General features: G+C 38.6%; 1 protein-coding gene across 5 annotated transcripts in view; it reads left to right on the top strand.

Annotated features, from left to right (window-relative positions):
* LOC108094496 (POU domain protein 2) overlaps positions 1–17,418 on the top strand; it is a 32,103-nt gene extending 14,685 nt beyond the window's left edge. The window contains exons 3-5 of one of the 5 annotated variants that reach the window (XM_043208694.1): positions 2,509–3,414; positions 11,409–11,465; positions 15,628–17,418. In XM_043208694.1, the coding sequence (XP_043064629.1) occupies positions 2,509–3,414; positions 11,409–11,465; positions 15,628–16,934 (2,270 nt within the window). In that variant the 3' untranslated portion in view covers positions 16,935–17,418. Of the gene's footprint in view, positions 1–2,508; positions 3,415–9,146; positions 9,477–11,145; positions 11,330–11,408; positions 11,466–15,627 lie in introns of those variants that run through there. The other 4 variants (XM_043208696.1, XM_043208698.1, XM_043208695.1 and 1 more) reach the window with 4 other exon arrangements.
* The last annotated feature ends 4,117 nt before the right edge of the window (positions 17,419–21,535 follow it).

The following is a 21,535-nucleotide window of genomic DNA, read 5'->3' as shown; positions in this document are numbered from 1 at the left end:
GAAGCCAGGTAGAGCAGGATGCGCGTTAATCGCCATGTTGCAGGTAAATATAATCGCACAAGGCAACAATGCCCAATGCCAAAAAAAACGAAGAAAAAAAGCGGGGAATCCTTTGGAGCGCCTTCGATTCGGTTGAAACAGCTTGCGGGGCTTAGGATCCTTTGGCCAAAGGATGCGCGGCATCAGTAGCAAATTGAGCCTGAAAAAAGGATTTAATGTTCAGTTTTTTAACAATTGCGGCTTGTGCGGCTTAACCAGCTGCTCCTTCGATGGCAACTGTGCAAGCAACGACTCCTCTTTTTTCGGTCCCTTCATTTGATTGAAACTTTCACCTTTGGATCTTCATCTTTCAGCGAGAGTTTCCCCCTTCGCCAGATTGCATTCTGTAAAAGGACCTTGACTGGCACGAGCATTCAGGCAGATTGACAGCAGCGGCAAAGGAATCGTTTAGCAAAAAACAGGAAGCCTTTCCAATAATTGAAAGTCAGCTTTCCATCCCGAACCGCCCTCATTTCATTTTCATAATCCATGGCACGCTTCTCATTTAGAGGTGACATTTTTTGTTTAATTAAAAGCCAAAAAACCTAAAAAAATTATAATTACTATATTTAAATTTCAGGCGTAAAAAGTTGACAGACGATTTTATTTTTTCGAAAGAGAATAATCATTAAAGCTTTTTATGATATTTATAAATATGCCAGATTTTGTAATATCAAACACTAAATAATAAATATTAAATCTTTAATTTCATTATTAATATTTATCTATAACCTGAGTTAGAATACTATTTATTTATTTAAATTGTTAGAATCTGAAAGTAGTAAAGTTTGGTATGATGCTTAGAAGATTTTGCATTATTTATTCTTATTTCTGTTGTAAAAATAAACATATGATAATTTAAAAGAAAAATACAATTTTAGTCCACATTTGTGTAAAAATAATATTTATCACATATTAGCTAGAACTGTATTGTTTGGCTCGAAAGCAGCTTAGTTGCCAACACAGCTCGCATCATATGTTCCTGCACCATTTCCGGTCTGTCAACCCTTTTTTGCATCTTTAAGATGTCGCGTGGCCAGCACAAGCCGAAGGGGTGACAGAGGGTTAAATGTTAACTAATATTCCCACTATGGCTCTGCTCTATAAAAAGAATCCGGTTCAATCTGTGCCGGCGAAATAGAGGGGAAATGACTTTCCTGCGGCTTTGCCGGCTTTGTTCTACCTGACCCCCGGCCATAAATCAAATTAATACCCATAACATCGGCCTGATCCGATCTGACTACTGGCTTCAATCACAATTATCTCGGGCTCGTGATTCTCATTATTCAGACAGTTTTTGGCGCTCTAATGAACATTTTGTGGTTGCCTTGCTTCGACTTCGAGCGGTGGCAATTGTATCTGATGCTTTTTATTTTTGTGCATCATTAGCCGCAGGTCAGAGTTTCATTCATAAAGTGTTCTGTATTTTTATGTTGAGTGCTGGCCCATAAATGATCGACAATGAAGTGATCATTTTCCATACAGTAGCAGTTGTCGGCGAGAAAATAAATGCTGGGTCGGAAAATTTAAAAAGAATTTTGTAAATTAGCTTTGCGGCTAACGTGGCGCTTACATTAATGTATGGATAATTTTTTCTAATTCAAAAATTTTGAAGAATTCAAAGACTTGCACTTATATATATTACATTATTTATTCCATTATTAGTAGGCTTTAAACTTAACTGTTTAATTTAAACTAAGGGGAATTACTATATTATGTGATTATGTACTGGTGTTACTTTTCTTGTTTCCTATATCTTAGTAATCAACATCATATAGTAGACGTTCAAAATTCATGAGCATCCTTTCTAGAATGAATTCCCCTCCCATCCGCTTTTCCTCCATTAGTAGTCTTAAAACCAACCTAATAGAGTTACTCCATCGTTCAGGAAAGGGCGTGTCATTCAGCCTGATGACGTACAACGCCCACACATCGATGAACAAATGTTCGGATTTCACTCCCTCCGTTGCTTATCTGAAGACTATAAAATCAAAATTATGTACAGATTTCATAATCAATCAAAGTCATAAATGAACAGATCGACGAAGAACAAAAAGCTGATTGAAAAGTGAATACGGCGAATATGGCGTACAACCCCGCACTAAAAAAGCGGCGTAACCAAATGTTGCAAGGGTGCAGAGGTGTAGAGGAGAAAGGGGGTAGGGGTAGGGGGGTTACGAGGTGGAAGGGCGTATCAAAGTTCCATAATGATGAGTAATTGATAGTGACATAAACGGTTTCCATTGGCAATATGCTTACGGAAGAAAGGGGTTCGAGGGATGTTTACTATTCGAGGGGTGAAAAGCCGGCAAGTGTTGATAATGATATCGAAACCCCTTTTTTTACCCTTTTTTAGCCCATTTTATCGGCACTTTTTCGGGCAAATTCTCACTTCACTTGGGTTAGTCTATGAAAATGCAATTGTTTAACCCTTTTTTCCGCTTTCACTTATTTCCCCGTGATTTATAGCGCTGGCTACAAGCTGTCGTGGCAAAACAATATTAAATCCCTGGTATCTAAGGCCCGCCGATGGCATTGGATATCATAATTACAATGGCAGGAGTGGAGATGCAGGAGGAGAAGGGGAAATCAACAAGGATGTCGCCATCCAGCAGATGACTTCCTCATGTGGCGATGGCCAGACATGTCTGCCACTCGCCTCGTATTTTGGCATGGATACGCTGGCATCTGTCAAACAGCGGCAGAAATCCCTGCCAGACTTTCTAATACCGCTGCACGAAATTATGTTCCAACAACATCATTACCAGCAAAGGACAATGGGCACATTAATTAATAGTCTGCCACCGGGATTGGTGGGGGTGTATCCACCGGCCAAAGCAGAGACGTTCAAGTCGTTAACCCCGCCGAAGGCAGCACAGCTCCACCAAAACCACCCGAACCATCAGAGCCACCAAAACCACCAGCATCACCAAAATCACACTGGCGACCACTCGTTCGTCCGGCATTTCCACGAACGGGATCGCCTCATTCGGGAGCACCAACTGAAGCAGCAGCAGTTGCGTGACGAGGAGGAGGAAGTCCTTCAGGAGCAGCAGCAGCAGGAGCAGGAGCAGCAGGAGGAGCAGGAGTGTCTGGTGGTGGAGCCGGGGAAGCCCCGGGTGGCTTCCTCTGAGCTGGAGCATAACCATCATTGGCATGGCGTCGTTTGCTCTGTCAATGGCCATGCCACCAAGCAGCTCCACCTTGCCCCACCGAAACTGGCAGTCGTGCCACCGCAGCAACCGCCAGCCGGGGATGTCCTGCCACCGAACTCCACTTCCTGCTCCACCACGGTGGTGGTGGCACCACCCAACGAGCCAGGCATTTACGAGCAGCCAGCTTCAAATGGTCGACATTGTCGTCCTGCCAACAAAGGTAAGTTTTATGCTCAAATTAATTGTTCAGAGGGGAAGAAAATCAGGGGAATGGGTTAGTTAGTCAGGAAAATGGGTAAATCATAATTAATATAAATATTGGAGTGTTTACCAGAGAATCAGATTGGAGAAAACCATTTGATTTTGAACTAAGTTTTTGCTTTTTATCGAAGTTCTTAACATTTCTAGCAATTTTTGAAGGAATAATTAACAGTTTATACAGGGAAATCCAGTTTATAAATAGAACAATTTTACCCTCTTTAGCTTTACTCTCTTTGATAGTATTAAAAATATATCGAATCGAGCAATTTTAATTCTATTTTATTCGGATGAAAGCTTAATAATTTTTATGAATATTTGAATAGTGTTTTCCTACAATTATCCTTTTGCTTATTAATTGGAATATTAATTCATTTATACAGTTTCTATTTTTGTTATTTTGTTATTTTTTCAACGTTGTGGAATCGTATTTGACAAAAAAAAAAAGAAGTAAGTTTGTAATTCCTCTCTTATCAGTTGAAAATTTAGAGAATTCCTTTTTAAATGTTTATTAGGGCATCCCAAATTAAAAAAAAGGAAATTTTATCTAATAAAGCCACATTGCCACCGCATTTCCAAATCAAATTTAAGCTAACCCAACACCAAGCACTCCAAAGTAAAAAAATAATAAAACGTAATCCAACTCAATTACAAGCTCTCAATCTAATACAATACCTTTCCACCTATAATCAACCCACCCAAAAAAAGGACCTTAGAAAAGAAAAGAAATGGAGAATGGTCCCCCCTCAGAATTACCAACATACAAACTCCATTTAAAATCACTAAAATATTAATACATTTTACAAAAGTGCGAACAAAATATGCGTGAAAATTCTCAAGTGCACCAGCTCAACCTTTACAACTTTATTTAATGGAATTTAAAACCACTTTGTGCGCCCAGTGCTCAGTGGGTGGGTGGGTCATTTGGTGGGTGGTTGTCGCGTTGTTCAAAAAGGTTGCTTGCGGCGCTCAAAAAAAAACCGAACCACAATTGCATGAGGTAACCTTTGACAGGGTCACAACAAAAAGCGAAGAAAAGCAACCACCCCGCCCCGAGAAAAGCAGACGGGAAAATCCAGAAAGGAAAGCTCTGACGCAAACTGGTGTCACTACCAACTGTGACCCGGTACTCTGAGCAGCTTATGGCCAATTGAGCCCCGCCTCGGGGTAAAAAGTCCGCCGAGGGTGGCCGTAAATCCAATAAAAACGCTTTACAAGCTGTAAAGCAAAGATCATAAATCCATTTTTGTTTTTTACCCACCACCTCGATTTAAATGCGATTTACATTCCTTCGCCGACTCTAAAATGGTTGCGCAGTAGCATAAGGGTTACATTTGCATAGATTGATTTCTGAATGAATGAAATGGGTTTCGAAAGAAAATGGTTTTTAAAAGAAAAGAATAAAGAAAATCTCTTGTCCCATATATTATGGATTTTATTCAATAACTGAATGTTATTAAAAAACTGTTAATGCAACTAATAAATATATAATGATGGTCTTTAAAACTAAAGTTCTACAATAGAACCATTTATTTTTAAATTTTTATTTTAATACCTCCAATACATTGAACTTTATTAATCCACTGTGACAATAAATAATAAATATTTAACATATTGGGAAATATTTTAAAATTACCTAAGCTATCTTAAAATTGATGGAAAAAGGGTTTCAAGGGTTTTGTACTTTTAAAGCTATAGAAAGTTCTCAAAACTGTCAACCGTTACAAAAGAAGAACCCTCTCGAAGCGACGACGTTCCCTCCAAAACTTTTCAACTCTTTCCATCTGCTGACCCAAAAATCTTGTACAAAAAACCCACAAAAAATAGCGCGCCAAAATGGTAAAAAGGAACCCGATTAAAGCGAGTGCGAATCGATGAGGAAACCCCAGAAACGGAAATCAATAGAGGAAAGAAATAGAGGACAAAGCCGCCTCTAAATGTCCCTTTACTTCCGCATTTGTAGCGCCGCATCTTCCCTTCTTCGATTATTTATTAACGTTTATTGATTTCGACTTGCCCAGCGGCAATCTGCCACAGAAAATCGCTGTCAATCGGCAGTGCAACCCTTCGCAGAAGACCGAAACTCAGATATTTCGACAAAAAATAATGAATTTTCTCCACTTTTTTCGCCGAACAATGCCGAAGAAAATTGCGCGCCGTTTTTTGGCCCAGAAAAACGAAGAAAACGAGATAGACTCAAGGGTAAAAATTGAGGATCACTGTCAAGGATTACCCGAGATCTTCCACAGCTTAGCTCTTCGGCAAACTCACGAGGGGTAGCAACCCCTTGGCGGCAGCTACCTAAGGGTGAATGTACCCCAATAATGCGTAATTTTTTAAGGTAAAAATATCTCGAAATTGAAGGAAATTCAAATTGAACAAAGGCCAATTTTTTGGGTGATTTTTTGTGCGATTTTCGTCTTCGGTTAGGGTGAGAAAAAGGCACAAAAAATTGCGGTTCCTTTTTGCCTACTTTTTTTTGGGTTTTTTGGGTGCCAGGACTCTGATTAAGTACGGGATATCTAACGGAATTTTCGCAAAATTTTCTCACAAGTTTTTTGGGTGAAGAACTATTGATTTATGTGCCTGTTTTTTAACCCATTTCGGGTATAGAAAAATATATGTAATATGAGGAAAAAACCGTTACATTTCTTTAAAGAAAAACTGTATTTTGACGGTATAGTTTTCACATGGAATGCAAAAAAATTTTTAATTAATAGGATATTTTAAACTGTTCCATTTGGTTTTTAGTTTACTACGTTTTTTTTTTTTTTTAGGTAATTTTTTTGAAGAACTATACATTTTTGAAATATGTATTCATAATTTAAGTTTAAAAATGTATTTTAAATGAGTAAATTTTGACAAAATTTCCCTGAAGCAAACTGCGTCATGATTTTGCACTATAACGCAAACGAAAATCCATAAAACCCATGCAGAATCCACCCAACAGCCGAGAAAAGTACTCCCCAAGCAAAACTACTGGCCCCAACCACTTAACCTCCCATTTTCCCCGCCCCAAAAAACACAACTAACTTGAGGACCGAATGCTAGTCTCGTCTTATTTGCTTAACGCAAATTGGTATGTCATTTTAATGCGTTGCAACAACAGCAATGGCAGGACGAACAGCGACAGGGAAACGTCGGAGTTTTCACAACCACCCGACATTGTTTGGTTCCGGGTTAGTGCTCCCACTTCCCACTTCCATACTGCCGATCCTGGCGATGTCCTTGCCCTTGTCCCGTCTGTTTTCGTCATGCAAAGTGTGTGTGGTTTCCACCCATCGCAGCCCCTTTTCCTCTCGATTTTCCGGTGATGCTGCCAAGCGTTTATTTTCTTGATTAATTTCAATGCCCAAAAACTTCTATGTTGCTATGCACAAGTGTGTGTATTGGTGTGTATTTGAGTGTGTCTCCCCCTTTTTGTGTCCTGTCTGGTGTGTCCAGCGATGTCCTGGCTGTCTGAGCCGTCTGCTCCTGGCAAATAATCAAATTGCCTAGACACCGCCCAGGAAAAACGCAAAATAACCGACAGGGAAAACTATTCGCAGTGAGGAACTGTTTATCTTTTGTCTCCCAGTGACAAGTTTAATCAGCAGCAGAACAGCCGAAGCGCCAGGACCAAAAAGGATAACTATTGAAATTAGTTTGGGGGAGAATCGAACGATTGCTATTGATTTTCCCGTTTTTCCTTTCTCCCTTAAATCATTTTGGCACTTTAATATAAAGTAATGTGTAAATAGTGATAGTGAAAGGCTGTTATTTACCAGTAAATCAAGAATTTATCGTGGGAAAAAGGATACTATATCCCATAATATAAGCTTTCAAAATTATTTATTTTAATTCTTAAATGAAGAATTATGTTTTTTTTTAATTACTACAAGTAAAATATCCCGTGTATTTCTACTTTGCTGAATCAAAATACATTATTAGCTAAGATTGTAAGTCATTTACTTACTTAGTTATTAATGCAGTAAAACAATAACAACTTAAGAAAACATATTTTATTGCTTAAATAATGTGTTATTGAATAGAAAAGTTTTATATTCATAAAGAAGACATCTTCCTTAACAGTTATTTAATTTTATTGGTCCTTCTACGTTCTTTAATTGTTTTGGTCCTCGGAGCGAAGAGGAAATCGAGTCCTGAAGGCAAAAACATTAATTTTGCAGTTTTAATTAAAATGCTTGAGGCGAAACGGGAAATGGGCCCAAGTCAGCGAAAGGAAAGGAGAAAGAATTCCCATATTATTTTCTCGTGCGACTCCCACAAACTTTAGAGAAAAGCGAAGGAAAGCAAAGGAAGTGCAGTCACAGTCATAATCATAAAATGTATGCGCTGTCACCAGGGCTGCAAAGTTCCTTTTCCCATCGCTTTTCCCTCTCAAAACAAAAAAGAAGAGGAAAATCGCAGGACGTGTTGTTGTGTGGGTGGGAGGTGGAAGAAGGAAAAAGGGAAAAGCGAGAGAGCGCAACAACACTTGTTGTAATTACTCGACCAAGTCTCGGTTCAATGGCTGCGCTGATGTTTATATGAATGAGTTTTGTGTTTATATAATCACACCGAAATGCTCAACTTGATGTGGGTGGATGAGGATTGGATGGCCGGATGGCAGGATTCACAAAACGCAGCCATATAATTCTCAGATCTACCGTGAAATGGAAAAAAATTACGCAGTCAGGATGTTGATTTTGTAAGCATTTTAAGACTATAAATTGGTATAGACGATTGTTACTTTTTGAAACAATTTTGAAATGTATTTTAATATAGTTATAACAACTATTTTTAAAGTTCCTGCTTGTACAGAATTGATATTCCCTTAGGGATATTCGAAAAAACCTACGATGTTAGCGTGTTCTAAAATTTATGGATATTTAAATAATATTGAATCATTATAATTGCAACTTTTTTAAAGATATCAAACGATTGTTATTAAAAGTATGGAATATTGCAGGGTTAAATCACAGAGAAAAAAAAAAATATTTCTTTAAACAGAATCATTATATCATAATCATTATATGTTCCTTTCAAGGTGCCAAAATATAAATTACTGTTGGGATTGTAACCAGACCCCCAAAAACAATCCCATTCAATCTGGCTCATACATAACATTATATCCCAACTGTATATATATACATATAAGCCAGACGACACCTTCGCAGGAGCACATAAAGCCCCCACTTAATTATGATTTACTTGCAACGGGGGAGAATCGAGATATGCAAAGAAATGCTGCATACTGCGCAGAAAGTCGGGAGGAAAATGCATAATACATAGGCCACACCCATTTCGCAGGAGAAGTCAACTTGTGGCCTATGCTAATGCAGGAAAATGTGGAAATGTGAAAGTGCAGGGGAAGGCAACAATGGAGTGCAGGGAAATTCTGATCGGAATGCAGGCGACAAAGAATACGTTCCACACGCACACACTGAACTCCGGCTAACGGTGCAGGGTTGAATTGTGAGTGGAAATGAGCGAGTGAGTGAGAGGCTTGAGTGGAAAAGGAGAGCGGAGAGGAAACGGGGAAAACTACCGCTGCAAATCATAAAGCATATCACACACACAAGCACAGCAAAGGCTGACAGAATGGGAGAGGCAGTGAGTGTGAGCGAGAGGCAGAGTGCACATAACGGGTCCCACAGAGAATGCAGCAAAATAAGATTCCTCCGATTTCTCAGTTTTTCAGTTGCATTCGACAAACGAAGTTGAAGCTAGACGGTCGGGTTCTCTCAACTAGCAAAAACAAAAAAAATACAAAACCGAAGCGAACGATACGGAAATATAGGAAACCGAACGCTGACTCTCTTCCTTGTGAATGTTTCGAGTGCATAGTTAAATATTTTAATTTATAAACACTTATAAATAATACAACTGCTAAAATGATGGTGCTACAGCAACAACAACAGCGTCTCTGGGATGCAACAACAACAAATAACACAAACACAACAACACAACAATCGGCGAGTGTGGAAAACTCACCGAAAAAAGTTTGCAACCAGGAAAATGCAACAACAGCGGGACACACATGTGAGTTTTTCAGGATTGCCATGCCACAACCCGCCAGAATGGCTTTTCATAAAGTTTGGCTAGGGTTGTCGCATACAAAAAGGATTTAAGCACAGAACTGGGAATTATTATTATGTTTATTTTGTTTTTTTATTTAAATAGGAGTTTCTAAGGTCCTAAAAAGGTTTTAAAAAGCACTGTAAAAGTGTTAAAAAAAACAACGTATAATATCTTTGAAAGTTTTTAAATTATTTCTTTTAAAACATAGTACGTATTTTCTTTTATCAACCGACTTGTTACTGAGAAATTTACCGAATTAAACACAAATCCCGACCTGATTTATGGGACCTTGTACCTGTTACCCAAACTTTTCACTTTCTCGAGCAATAAATTGTACCCAAAAAAGGACTAAAGAAAGAAACCAGTGCAGACAAAGGTCACCGATGATGATTACACGCCCACACATTATCCTTAGCAGAGGGTTCAGATCAGATGGAGTATATAGTAGAATATGCAAAGGCACACACAATTTCCCTATCAGATAAACGATTTCATGGCGTTTTGCAATAGATTTGATGCGATGTCCTGCTGCTGCCGGTGTCCTTTTTGGCCAGCAGCTGTCCTTGGGCATCCCACTGTGCGAGCGTGTGATCGGAGTCCTTAGATTTTTTTTCTGTTTGCATTTGCATCCTGCAGTGTCCTTTTTTTACCTGTGTCCAAGACGTTGTCTTTTTTCTGAGGGTATTTTGCATGGAAACAAAGGAGAAAGGAAACGTTTATTTTTTTTCTCCGCATCCTTGGCATTTCCTTCGTTTTTTGGGGAATAACTATTTGCAGGCTAAAACGTAGGCAACAAAGAGAAAGAAACCAAATTAGCCACAAAAGGCAAATTTTGTGTAATTACATTTAAGCCGAAGGTGTGGCGTATGGAAAAAAAGGTAGAGAAATTCTAACATGCAGATCATGTGCACACCGAAAATCCCAGAGATCCTTTGACTAATGCCACTTGTTATCCTGCCAACAAGTGAGGTGTGAGGTCAACCACCGCCCACTCCTTAAGCCGGCCCCAATCCCATCGGGCAGGACCATTACCCAACCACAAGGACAACGCCATCGCAATGGCCAATGGGTAATCTGTATATTTATATTGTCCTGCACTGGACATTATGCACAAGGATTCCCCAAGTCGGAGCGTTCTCGCAACAATATATTGTCGTAAAAATATGTTACTTTCTCCTGCTGCCCGTTGTCCTTCTCGCCAGCAAGGATACTACTTTGCTTACGCCCCGGGGGAGCTATAAATTTAATATCTACTTTGCAAAACAAAAAACCAAATGGCACAAAAAAAGGAAAAGCTGAGGGAGGATGAGAATGGACGGTGGGAAATGAATGAAAGATGGTGAGGATTTTGGGCTGAGTTCTGCGGACACTTTGGGATTTTCGGGATTAAGTAGGGGACATTTATTTAAATTGAAAACAGATTTTACCAGATTTCATTTAGAATAAATTTAAGCTTGTTTAAAATGTAATAAAGGATGAAGTAAATGGTTTTAAAAGATTTTCTCTTGAAATGAATCTTATTTTTAAGGCACCAAATTGTTTTACAGTGCTTTTTTTAACGTATCTATTGTGTGCAAACTATTTTAAGCATTATGCAGACCATTCACACGCGGAAATGGATCCTTAAAAAACTTTACAACAGCGGGCACTCAGAGCAAAGCTGAAAACATTTTTGCATGTTATATTCGCCATAAGAAATGTCTTATGTCCGAACTCCTAATGGACTTTTTACGAGCCAGACATGAAAAGAAAACCTCCTGTCCACTCCTTGTTTGAAAAATGTTTGCCTTGACCATTTCTGTCCTTCACCAGAAGTACGTGTCATTTGCATTTAAGTGTGCTTGGCTGAGACATTATTAAAAATTCAAAAATATTTTTTTTATTTGTTTGCAGTTATGCGGCACATGTCCAACTCACCTACACCGCCCTCGCCGCTTCGATCGCTATCAGGTAAATACATCATACATATCTATATAACATAATGGCTAATCCTTGGCCAGCATTGAGGAAACATGTCCTTTTTTATCCTGCTTCTGGCTCGTGTCGGAACGTGGCTACTTTGTGGCTAAATTGATTACTCACACGACAGACAACTTTTATAGTTTTCAGTTCTTCTCTTATTTTTTTTTTTTTTTGCAATATGCAATAAGCCACGCACCCCTCTTCTCCACTGCATCCCCTTTTCCACATCCCCTATCCGCATTTTGGTTTATTTTAGGGTTTGGCTTAGGTAGTAACTCAGAATTTCCGTTGAGGACTGGAGTTCCTGGCTCTGTTATTGGTAATGAGGCATTAGGTTAGGGCACCTATAATTTTTATAGGTGCTGTTGAGGAACCAGCACGTGACCAAAGTGTGACTGAGATCGGGGCAGAAGTCCTTGGGTTAGCCGTAAGAAATTTGAGGAGTTTAAAGGGTCGAGAAGATGATATAGTAAATGGATATATGAGTAAATACTTTACTTTAAAGTGTATTACAGCATAGAAAAGTATTACTTAACATAAAAAGGCTTACAAAAATCAAAGACCAGCTAATAATTTGAAAAACTTCAATAGGTGAAACATTTTTAATATCAATAATAAAATCTGCTATAAAAGCATACAAATTTGATAAGCAAATTATTAAACGACTCGTTATTATCTAAATAATATCCGTTTGGTATGTATAAAAAACCGATTTAAATATTTCTGTATCCCAGCATTGCAATTATTTCGAGAAACCATACTTCCATTATGTTTCATTGTTCAAGTTCATTCAAACTTTAAATCCCTTTTCAACCATTTCCATGGAATGCCACCCAAAATCTCTTTTTCCACACCCACAACCATCCTCCCCCGAAAACAACCCCCACAGGGAAACAAGCTTAAACCAAAGATGATCCTGCCGAGACCCCTAAATGCTCTTTTGACCTCCACCCCCCTCACCCGATGACCCTAACACGACCCTCTTCTGTTTCGCAAACAAACAGAAATAACAATTTGTCAAAATGTAAATTTCTGCTTTGGCGTATTTAAATGATAGGCGAAGCAATTATGTAAGGACCCCGAGCAAAGGACACCAACCCCTAACGAAGTGCAACTAATCTATGCAAAAACATGCACGAAAATCCACCCCATTTGAATAAATGCGGCGCATTAACAGGGTTGCCAATGCCATCCGATAGTAGTTGACAATTAAACTTGCATTTTTATTGGTTTACACAAATTAGGCGAGTCAATCGAGCCAAGGGTGCCTAACCCCTCTCACACCCCTCTTCAAACTATTATGCATATTCAAATGTTGTCAAAATACAAAACGGGGGGGAAGGGATCTCATCCAAAAGGGTTTTATAAAAAAGGGTTGCTTCAACCGCTAAAAAACTCAAGTGGCATAACATTAGCATTACACACAAAAAAGGCAAACTGTTGATCCTGCTCAACCCTGTTTAACATATCATTTGAATAGCGCTGAGGTGTGAAACCAATTGAGGGGGCAACCCTAAGCGAAGGGTTACCCTTGCCACCTCATTTTTTAAATTCCCACTTGTTGAAAGAGATCTCCCCTCGTCTCGTTATTCAAATTGAAAGGATTTGGTTGCGTGAAGTTAATTGAGGTTCTCTGGATGTTTAAGGGGTAATTCGAAAGAGGAAGCGCGAAAAGGATATTATAATCAGCGGTTCTGATTGGGTGCTCCTTGTTTTTTTGGTGTAGTTCAAAAAACTTTACTCTGGGGCGTTTCGAGGGCGTTTTGTGTGGCATGCAAACAAGTAGGAAGGATTCGATGGGCGTGACGAGTTTTTAATGAAGGGTTAAGTGGAGGTAATGAAAGTGGAAAGGCTCGAACTTATCACTTATCACTTATGTTGCAATGATTTTAAATTGAAATTAGTAAAGAAATTTAGACCTTTAAAATAAGCGATTTAAATTAAGAAGAAAGGCTATTCTAAACTATATTTCGAATATAGAAGAGCTGGAATTGTTCAAACTCACTAAAGATTCTAGTAATAAAATTGATTTTTAGATGCTAAAGTTTCGAAACTTATTACATTTCTTGGATTTAAAAACTTATTGATACTATATTAAATTTTTAAGGAATATGCAATATTTGTAAACTCAAAACCTCTACAGATTTATTTTCAGTTTTGAAAATGGTTCTTGATCAAACTCATATGTAGATAAACTGCATTAGATTTGCAAGGGTAATTGGATTGTCAGAATCTGGCAACCTCTCCATGCACTCTCTATATATTTCTGGTTTTATCTTTCCCATAAATCGAAACGCACTTTACACTCCCTGTTCGGATAGGGAAAACCAACCCCTAAAAATTGCAGGGAAAAGGAGTACACAGAATTCGGAGTTTTCGAATAGAGGCAACACTTCATTTGTCAGTGGAAACATTCACACATTGCCATTGTGGCAGGACGAGGAACTTGCATTCACCATGTAGTCCTCGTCAGCAGGATAACACATCTGCCCCGTGAACAGACAAAGCGGCATCACCTGGTTTTGGGTTTCTACTAAAAATCGAGGCTCCGAGGATCGAGGATCGTGGATCGCTCGCTGCAGGCGCATTCCACTCACAAAGGATCACAACAATGTTTCTTTCCTTGGCATGAACTTGCTCCGAAGGCTTCTTGACTTTCCTCCTTTATTTTGTTTTTTTTTTGTAAACCTTACAATGCAACTTGGAACCCTTTTTTTTTTGCTGGTTCAAATCTCCACCCAATCGCAAGTTGCATTCTGCTCTAATCCGCGACTCGTGCATTCGAAATTGTAACGAATTTTAAATTCGAAAACCCGCTGTAAAGAGGGATGAAAAATTTTCCAAAAAGGGTGACAAATTTTTGACTATGGCTAACCCTTGGATGATTTTCGATTCTGACTGGTTCCCAATGCGTTTCCAATGGCTAATTTTATTACTGCGTATTCAACTTTCGCCGTTCTACATAAAGGGAGTCATAAAAACAGCTGCCCACATGCAATTTATTTGCAAAGTTCGAACGCCCGCATTGGAAATTTTATTTTTTGATACAGTTCCTAATCCCTCGAATCGAGTTTTACATGGGGTTGAATCCGCTTAAAACTATCAATTCTCTTTACTTCTAAATCGGTTTAAAGCGCTTAGTTTTTTACATTTTTTACAAATGTTTTAAGTTGATTTTAGATAGGAAGTCGAAAGCAGGGGAGAGTATTTTAAAATCATAGTGAGAAATACTTTTCATTTCTAATTTATTTTACTTACTTATGTAAATATTATAGTTTTGGTTATTACAAAGACCTTTTGTTCATATTTCTCCTGTCGGAAGTTTCTAACTCATTATTTTATTCCTCATCAAAATCAATAATTTTCCTTTTGAAAATTATGAAATCCGAGCTCCTTTCGGCGATGTAATGCGCATTTATCGGAGACAAAGGAGCTGGCTTCCTGTTTGACTCCGCCGTGGCCTCTGATGTATGGCTATTTTTCAATTATTATGCATGATTGGGTTTTCAACAAGGATGTTGGGGGAGGCTGGTGGTTAAAGGGGGGAATGAGGAGTGGAGGCCACAAAGGCAAACCCTTCCGCTTGAGCGTCTATCGAAGCTAACCGCAGGACGCAGACTTTGGACAGGATGGTGAAAAAGGATGAGCATTCAATTGGAAGATTGAATAAAATTTGCCTTAAAAAGACTGAACGAAGACTGAAGAAAATGGTTTAGAGAAAGTCGGAAAATTAATACACTTGGTAAATGAAGGGAAAATGCATTAGGAGAATTAATACATTTAATTTTGTTTTTTGTATCTAAAGAATAGGTAATTAAATAAATGAAAATGAAATATTGAACTATATTTTGTAATGTTTGCTTATTAAATATTACCTGAAAATCAATTAATACTAAACACCATTATTCTTAGATTGTTATAGTTATTTCCTCTTTTTCAAACTTCAAAACGAATCATTTAAATTCCCTTTATACCCTCAAAAATAGCTGTAGAAATATTGAAAAACCTGCACAGTCTTTTGGTTAAAATCAAATTATGCGACGCGTGCGTTGGCCAGTCCGGCTACTTGAACTTCATTGAGTTGGAAAATTGAAAAGCAAACTACCCAAAATCATCAGCTATATAAAAATGTCTTCTCCTTTCCTTGCAGATTGTGGAAAGAGCTTCGAGGAGGAGGAACTGGAGCTGGGCGAGAACAGCGAGATGCCGCAGAACCTGAGCAGCAAGCGGCAGGCCAGGGAACTGGATTCGGAGCTGGAGAACGAGGTTCTGGACTTGGCACCGCCACCCAAGAGATTAGCAGAGGTTCAGCTAAAGGAGGAAAGGGAGGAGGAGCCGGTAGCCAATGCCATTCCACCACAACCCATGGGTTTTGCTCCCGAGGAAATGCATCAAGCGCTGCAACTCCAACTTCATAGTTACATCGAAATGGTGCGCCAACTGGCACCGGAGGCCTTTCCCAATCCCAACCTGGCCACCCAGTTCCTGCTGCAGAACTCACTCCAAGCACTGGCGCAATTTCAAGCTCTGCAGCAGATGAAGCAGCAGCAAAGGGAGGATCCCCTGCCCAACTACTCCACTCCGCTGGCGAAGTCACCGCTGAGGAGTCCCTCCTTGAGTCCCGTTCCCCGGCACAGCAAATCCCAGCAGCGAACTCCACCCAACACCATGAGTGCCAACTCCTTGGGATTGAGCAGTGCTGTGATGACTCCAAATACTCCCAGCATGCAGCAGCAACAGCTCCAGCAGAGTACTCCAAAGCCAACGAGTGGAATCACAGTGGCCTCCGCCATGGCAAAACTGGAGCAGTCGCCGGAGGAGACCACCGACTTGGAGGAGCTGGAGCAGTTCGCCAAGACCTTCAAGCAGCGCAGGATCAAGCTGGGATTCACTCAAGGAGATGTGGGTCTGGCCATGGGTAAACTCTACGGCAACGACTTCTCGCAAACCACAATCTCCCGCTTCGAGGCTCTGAATCTGAGCTTCAAGAACATGTGCAAGCTGAAGCCGCTGCTGCAGAAATGGCTGGAGGATGCGGACACGAGTGTGGCCAAGTCGGGTGGCGGGGTATTCAACATCAACACGATGACGAGCAGCTTGAGCAGCACACCGGAGAGTATTTTGGGGCGCAGACGCAAGAAGCGCACCTCCATTGAGACCACAGTGCGCACCACTCTGGAGAAGGCCTTCCTGATGAACTGCAAGCCCACCTCGGAGGAGATCAGCCAGCTGTCGGAGCGCCTCAACATGGACAAGGAGGTGATCCGCGTGTGGTTCTGCAATCGCCGCCAGAAGGAGAAGCGCATCAATCCCTCGCTGGATCTCGACAGTCCCACGGGAACTCCTTTGAGTAGTCACGCCTTCGGATATCCTCCCCAAGCTCTCAACATGTCGCACATGCAAATGGAAGCTGGTTCGGGTTCCTTCTGCGGCAGCTCCATCAGTTCCGGGGAATAGGATCATCCGGAGCCATCCTCCTGCAACTTGAACCCTGTAAATAGTCAGCTTATACTCCAAAATCTTCCACGACATTCCACAAGCCACTCTCTCCATATCAAAAGCAACAATGCCATGGATGTGTTTAGTAACTAGGTGATAGCCAGTCGTATCAGAGAAAATCCATTACGAATTTATGAGTACATATAGTATAGTTCCACACTACCTATTCGTATCTGTATGCATATAGAATCCTAGTTCCTAGTTCTAACTGTCCCCCGAATGCCATATGTGTATCTGTTGTGTCCCTATATCCACTACGCTATAGGATTCGATTCCATTCGACTCGATTCGATTCCCCCTAGTTGTATTTATCGTGTATTGACCTAGATGTGTATGTGTAACGATGTTGTTGTACGATGTCCAATTGTAAATTGATCTTGAACGCACTTAGATCTTACATCCAAAAATTTCAATAAAATTATTCCGATAAATAATTTATAAAAAAAAAAACGATTATTTATTTTGGTGCGATTTGAACAAGTAAGTAATATATAATATGAAGTTATATTATGTTCTAAAGTCAGGGCATACAGGATATAAATTAACCCGGAATGCCTTTAATCAATCATTAGATATTTGATTATTTGTATTATGTGACTGACAATAAAAACTGAAGAATATCATAAAATAGATATAATAACTTCTCTGAAATTGGAAAACTGATCTCCACATAACAAACAAGAATGATATTTTAGCCAAAGAGCTATATAGTATACATACATCTTTACTATAAAGATGGCATAATATTAAATTTTAAACGTATACAAAAAAATTTGAAACAGGTCTTCTCATTTTTACGAATTTTACTTTTGAAATGAATGAATTATATATTTTATAATTTTTATATTATTCATTTTTTATTTTATATGTAAAATAGAATACTAATACTATTTGGCACTTCTGAAACATTTAACCATTTCAAGGTGGGTTTCTACCATTATTAATATTTTTTAAGATCAATATTTATCAAAATCTCTTAGCTTATTATTCAATTAGCCAACGCTTTGGTTTAACTGCCAGTCGCGTGCCCTCCGCAAACCCACTCGAATCTCATTAGGCACTGCCTAAATAAATATTGAAATATTGAATTTCCTTGGCCCGTTCCAAAAAGCGTTTGCCAGCCACGCGACAAAGGCAAACACGACCATTTTTTAATAAACTTCCTGGCAAACGCGGGCCAAGGAAGAAAGGATGCGAAGGACCCACACCAGCAACCCCTTTTTCCCTTCTATTTTGTATTTTTTTTTTGCTTGTCGAGTGTGGATTTGTTGGATAAGAAATCACTTCATCTTTTTGGGCCCGGCGACAGTCAATATGGCAGCCCAGACAGAAACCCTTATTTGTATATCGAAGCAAGCGTGTAAATCCTTTTTTTTAGCAACCCCCAACTCCGATCCCTCATCCCGAACATCCTGCCCTCACAAACTTTGCCGAGCTCTGATTCGTTTAGGGCTCGAATCTCTAAAAAATTATAAGAGTTGGGGAAGGGAAAGGGAAAGGGTTCGGGCCATCAATTCACACATAGTTATGTCATATGGTCCCCGCTCCGGTGGTTGATTTCGGTTGTTCTTGTTCTGGTTCTGGATTCTTCTCCTGTTTGCTGTTTTCTGTTCTGGGTTTTCTGTCTCCGATGTGGGCAGTCCAAGTGTTTTATGTTGTCCCAGTTGTGTCCTTTTGAAATCGCTTAAGCAAGTCAAGTCCTCGATGGAGATATCTTAATGGAAGTGTGCCAATAAATTAGGTAAATGATGGTGCAAACGAATGGCACATATGCTAAAAGAGGGTAAAGTTTACTAAAGGATTTACTTTAAAGGTAAGAAACTCAAAACTTTGTAAGAACTATGTATTTTAAGCAGCTTAATTGAATGGATTATCTGCATATTTAGGTGTTGAATAACTTATCTCGGTAAGAAATAATATGATATAATAACGATTTTAGTTTTATAATAATGCTTCGATGTCGATAAACAAAAAATATAGCAATAAGAAAAATATGATAATTAGGTACGTTCTTTTATAACTCACTAGTTAATTTAACCTAGTAAGTTATGTTTACTGACGTCATCAATTTTTTTTATTGAATTATATATTATATATTCTTTATGCAATTATCAATTATAAATAAGAGCTTTCGATTTTAGGCTAGGAAGCTAAAATTAAAACCCAATTATTTTTATTAAAATTATTTTATCAGTTATAACGATTATTAAACTAGATTTTATTTAATTCCCACTTAGATAAAATAATACTTCAATAGTTACTCATGCAAAAAACGGTTACTATGTTTACTTTACCCAAAAGGCAATTAAACCCCCGAAATATCACGTCACCCGTTTGAAACTTGACGATTTGCTTGCCCGCAGCTGTCCAGAGTTGCGAATAAATTTTTAATCTGTGGAGCAGTGAAATCTCGACCAGGCTGCTTACCCTATTTAATTTGCAGGCCATTCGCCCACACACTCGAGCACACATCAAACGGAGGCCAAAAGGAGAAAAAGCCCATCGATGCCGGCACTCACACTTAATTGGCGAGCACTCGAATCTGGACTTTGGGCCTGGGACTCTTTGAATGTTATCAGTCCTGTGCAGACGACGTATGTCCATTCCAAATAACCAAAAAAAAAATTGGAAAAAGAAGGAAACCAGAATGGAAACGGACGCAAAATGGCTTTGAGCAATTTGGGTTTTCAATGGGGGAAAACTTCAATTGCATTGGTCATATTCAAAGTGCCTGAAAGCCTGAGCTGGTCAAAATGGGTTGATAAGCCCCGTAGGCCATTCATTCATTCATGGCTTTTCCCGGTGGTTGGAGATCGTCCGAACGAGATTTCATTCAGGTTTCGTTTGATAGATTTCCTTTGGCGGACAGGCAAACATTTGCTGCATTTGCAAATTGAATTTCCTCGCCGGAAAATGTTTCATTTTCCTTTCGCCCGCTCATTTATAACAATTTAATGAAATTTTCGAATGCGTTTTCATAATATTGTCGTGGCCCCAGCATCATTAATCACTTGCCACTTGGCAGGACTAACGAAAATTAAGTTTCCTTTATGCTTTAGCTCCAACATTTCTATTCTTTATGTTTTTTCTAGTTTTTCTGCTTAAAGTGGCTTAAGCTAGATTAAAGTCTTTTGTTAAATAAGTTATTCATTTTCTTAAACTATTGTTATTGAACCCAAGACACAATAAAAATGTATATTTTCAACACTCTTTAACCATTTAAATTTCATAAAATAATTTCAGCTTAAGGGGTTATATACCTTTTTTTTTCAAAAAAACGAAAAATTTTTTTAAGCTGAATCCTAAAGTATATCCCCTAGAGAACATTTTCCCAAATTTTTGAAGAGATCCGAATAATAGTTCGATAGGAAAACAGCGTTTTGAGGCGCGGTACGTCACTCTTTGTACCGCAACGTAAAACTTTGAATGCGATTATCTCAAAGTCGTTTTTTTCCAAAAGTGCCTTTGCTGTGACCGCGATTGCACAAGAACTATTTGATCGATCTTCTTCAATTTTTTTTTAAATATTCGTAATGATTGTGCCGAGTTCGTCATTGAATCAGTTTTTATGCGGCAATTTCGATTTTGCAGATAAGAAATTTTTAATAAAATTTTTAGAGCTCGAAAAATTAATTTTTTGAAAAAATTGTTACTGTATGCAGAAAAAACCAAATATTCTTGAAGTAATTCAATGACGAACTAGAAATAATACTAAACTAATAAAAATTTTTTGGTTTATTGATTTTAGTTGACCCGCTGGACTTCCATCGTGGTCACCGCAAGCCGCTATAACAAAAAAAGGGTTATGAGAGAATTGCCATAACTTCGAAAGTTATTTATATTTTTTAAGAACAAACGTTTGTTGTGTCTATAAAAACATGTACTATCAATAAATAATAACCTCAGTATCATAAAATAATTGCTACACACCTGAAAAAAAATCCAAAGTTCCCTCATTTTTTTCGCTCAAAAAGGTATATAACCCCTTAAGTGGAATTATTATAAGAATAAAAATTCTTTACTTCCAAAAATTAAAATCAATATATTTTATTTTTATGTTTGGTAACAGGCTTTTTATGTTATCTTTTCATTATTTAAAAATTTTTCTATTGCATAAGAAATAGAAAACTTATCTTAAATCTATTTGTTTTTGCCTAGCTTTTTTGTTCTTTTTCGAACTATAAGATACTCGAGATGTGAGATAGCAGACGTTAGTAATTTCCGATGAGTTCGCTGAAATAAAAAGTGCTCGCAAATTATATAGCGAACATATGTTAAATTTCTGCGTGATTGACTGACAATTTGGTGCTTTGAATTTCAATTCGTTTAGCGAAGGAAAAGGAACAAGGACACCGGGGACACACCCCTTTTCGCCCGACTGGAGAGAACATAAGACTTGTGCAAACATTTGGCCAAAAACAACAGCAGCGGGGGAAACACAATTGAATTACAATGAAAATATGAAATGAGCAAAAAGTAGATGAAGAAAATCGCATACAAAAATTAAGCAAACAGGCGAAACAAAGGAAAAACCCCCGAAATGAAAAGTTTCAAAAGTG

This window comes from Drosophila ficusphila, unplaced genomic scaffold, assembly GCF_018152265.1.
Source record: "Drosophila ficusphila isolate 14025-0441.05 unplaced genomic scaffold, ASM1815226v1 contig_607, whole genome shotgun sequence".
Taxonomy (NCBI): Eukaryota; Metazoa; Arthropoda; class Insecta; order Diptera; family Drosophilidae; genus Drosophila; species Drosophila ficusphila.
The sequence above is the reverse complement of the archived record's forward strand: the minus strand, read 5'-3'. Positions and strand labels throughout refer to the sequence as shown.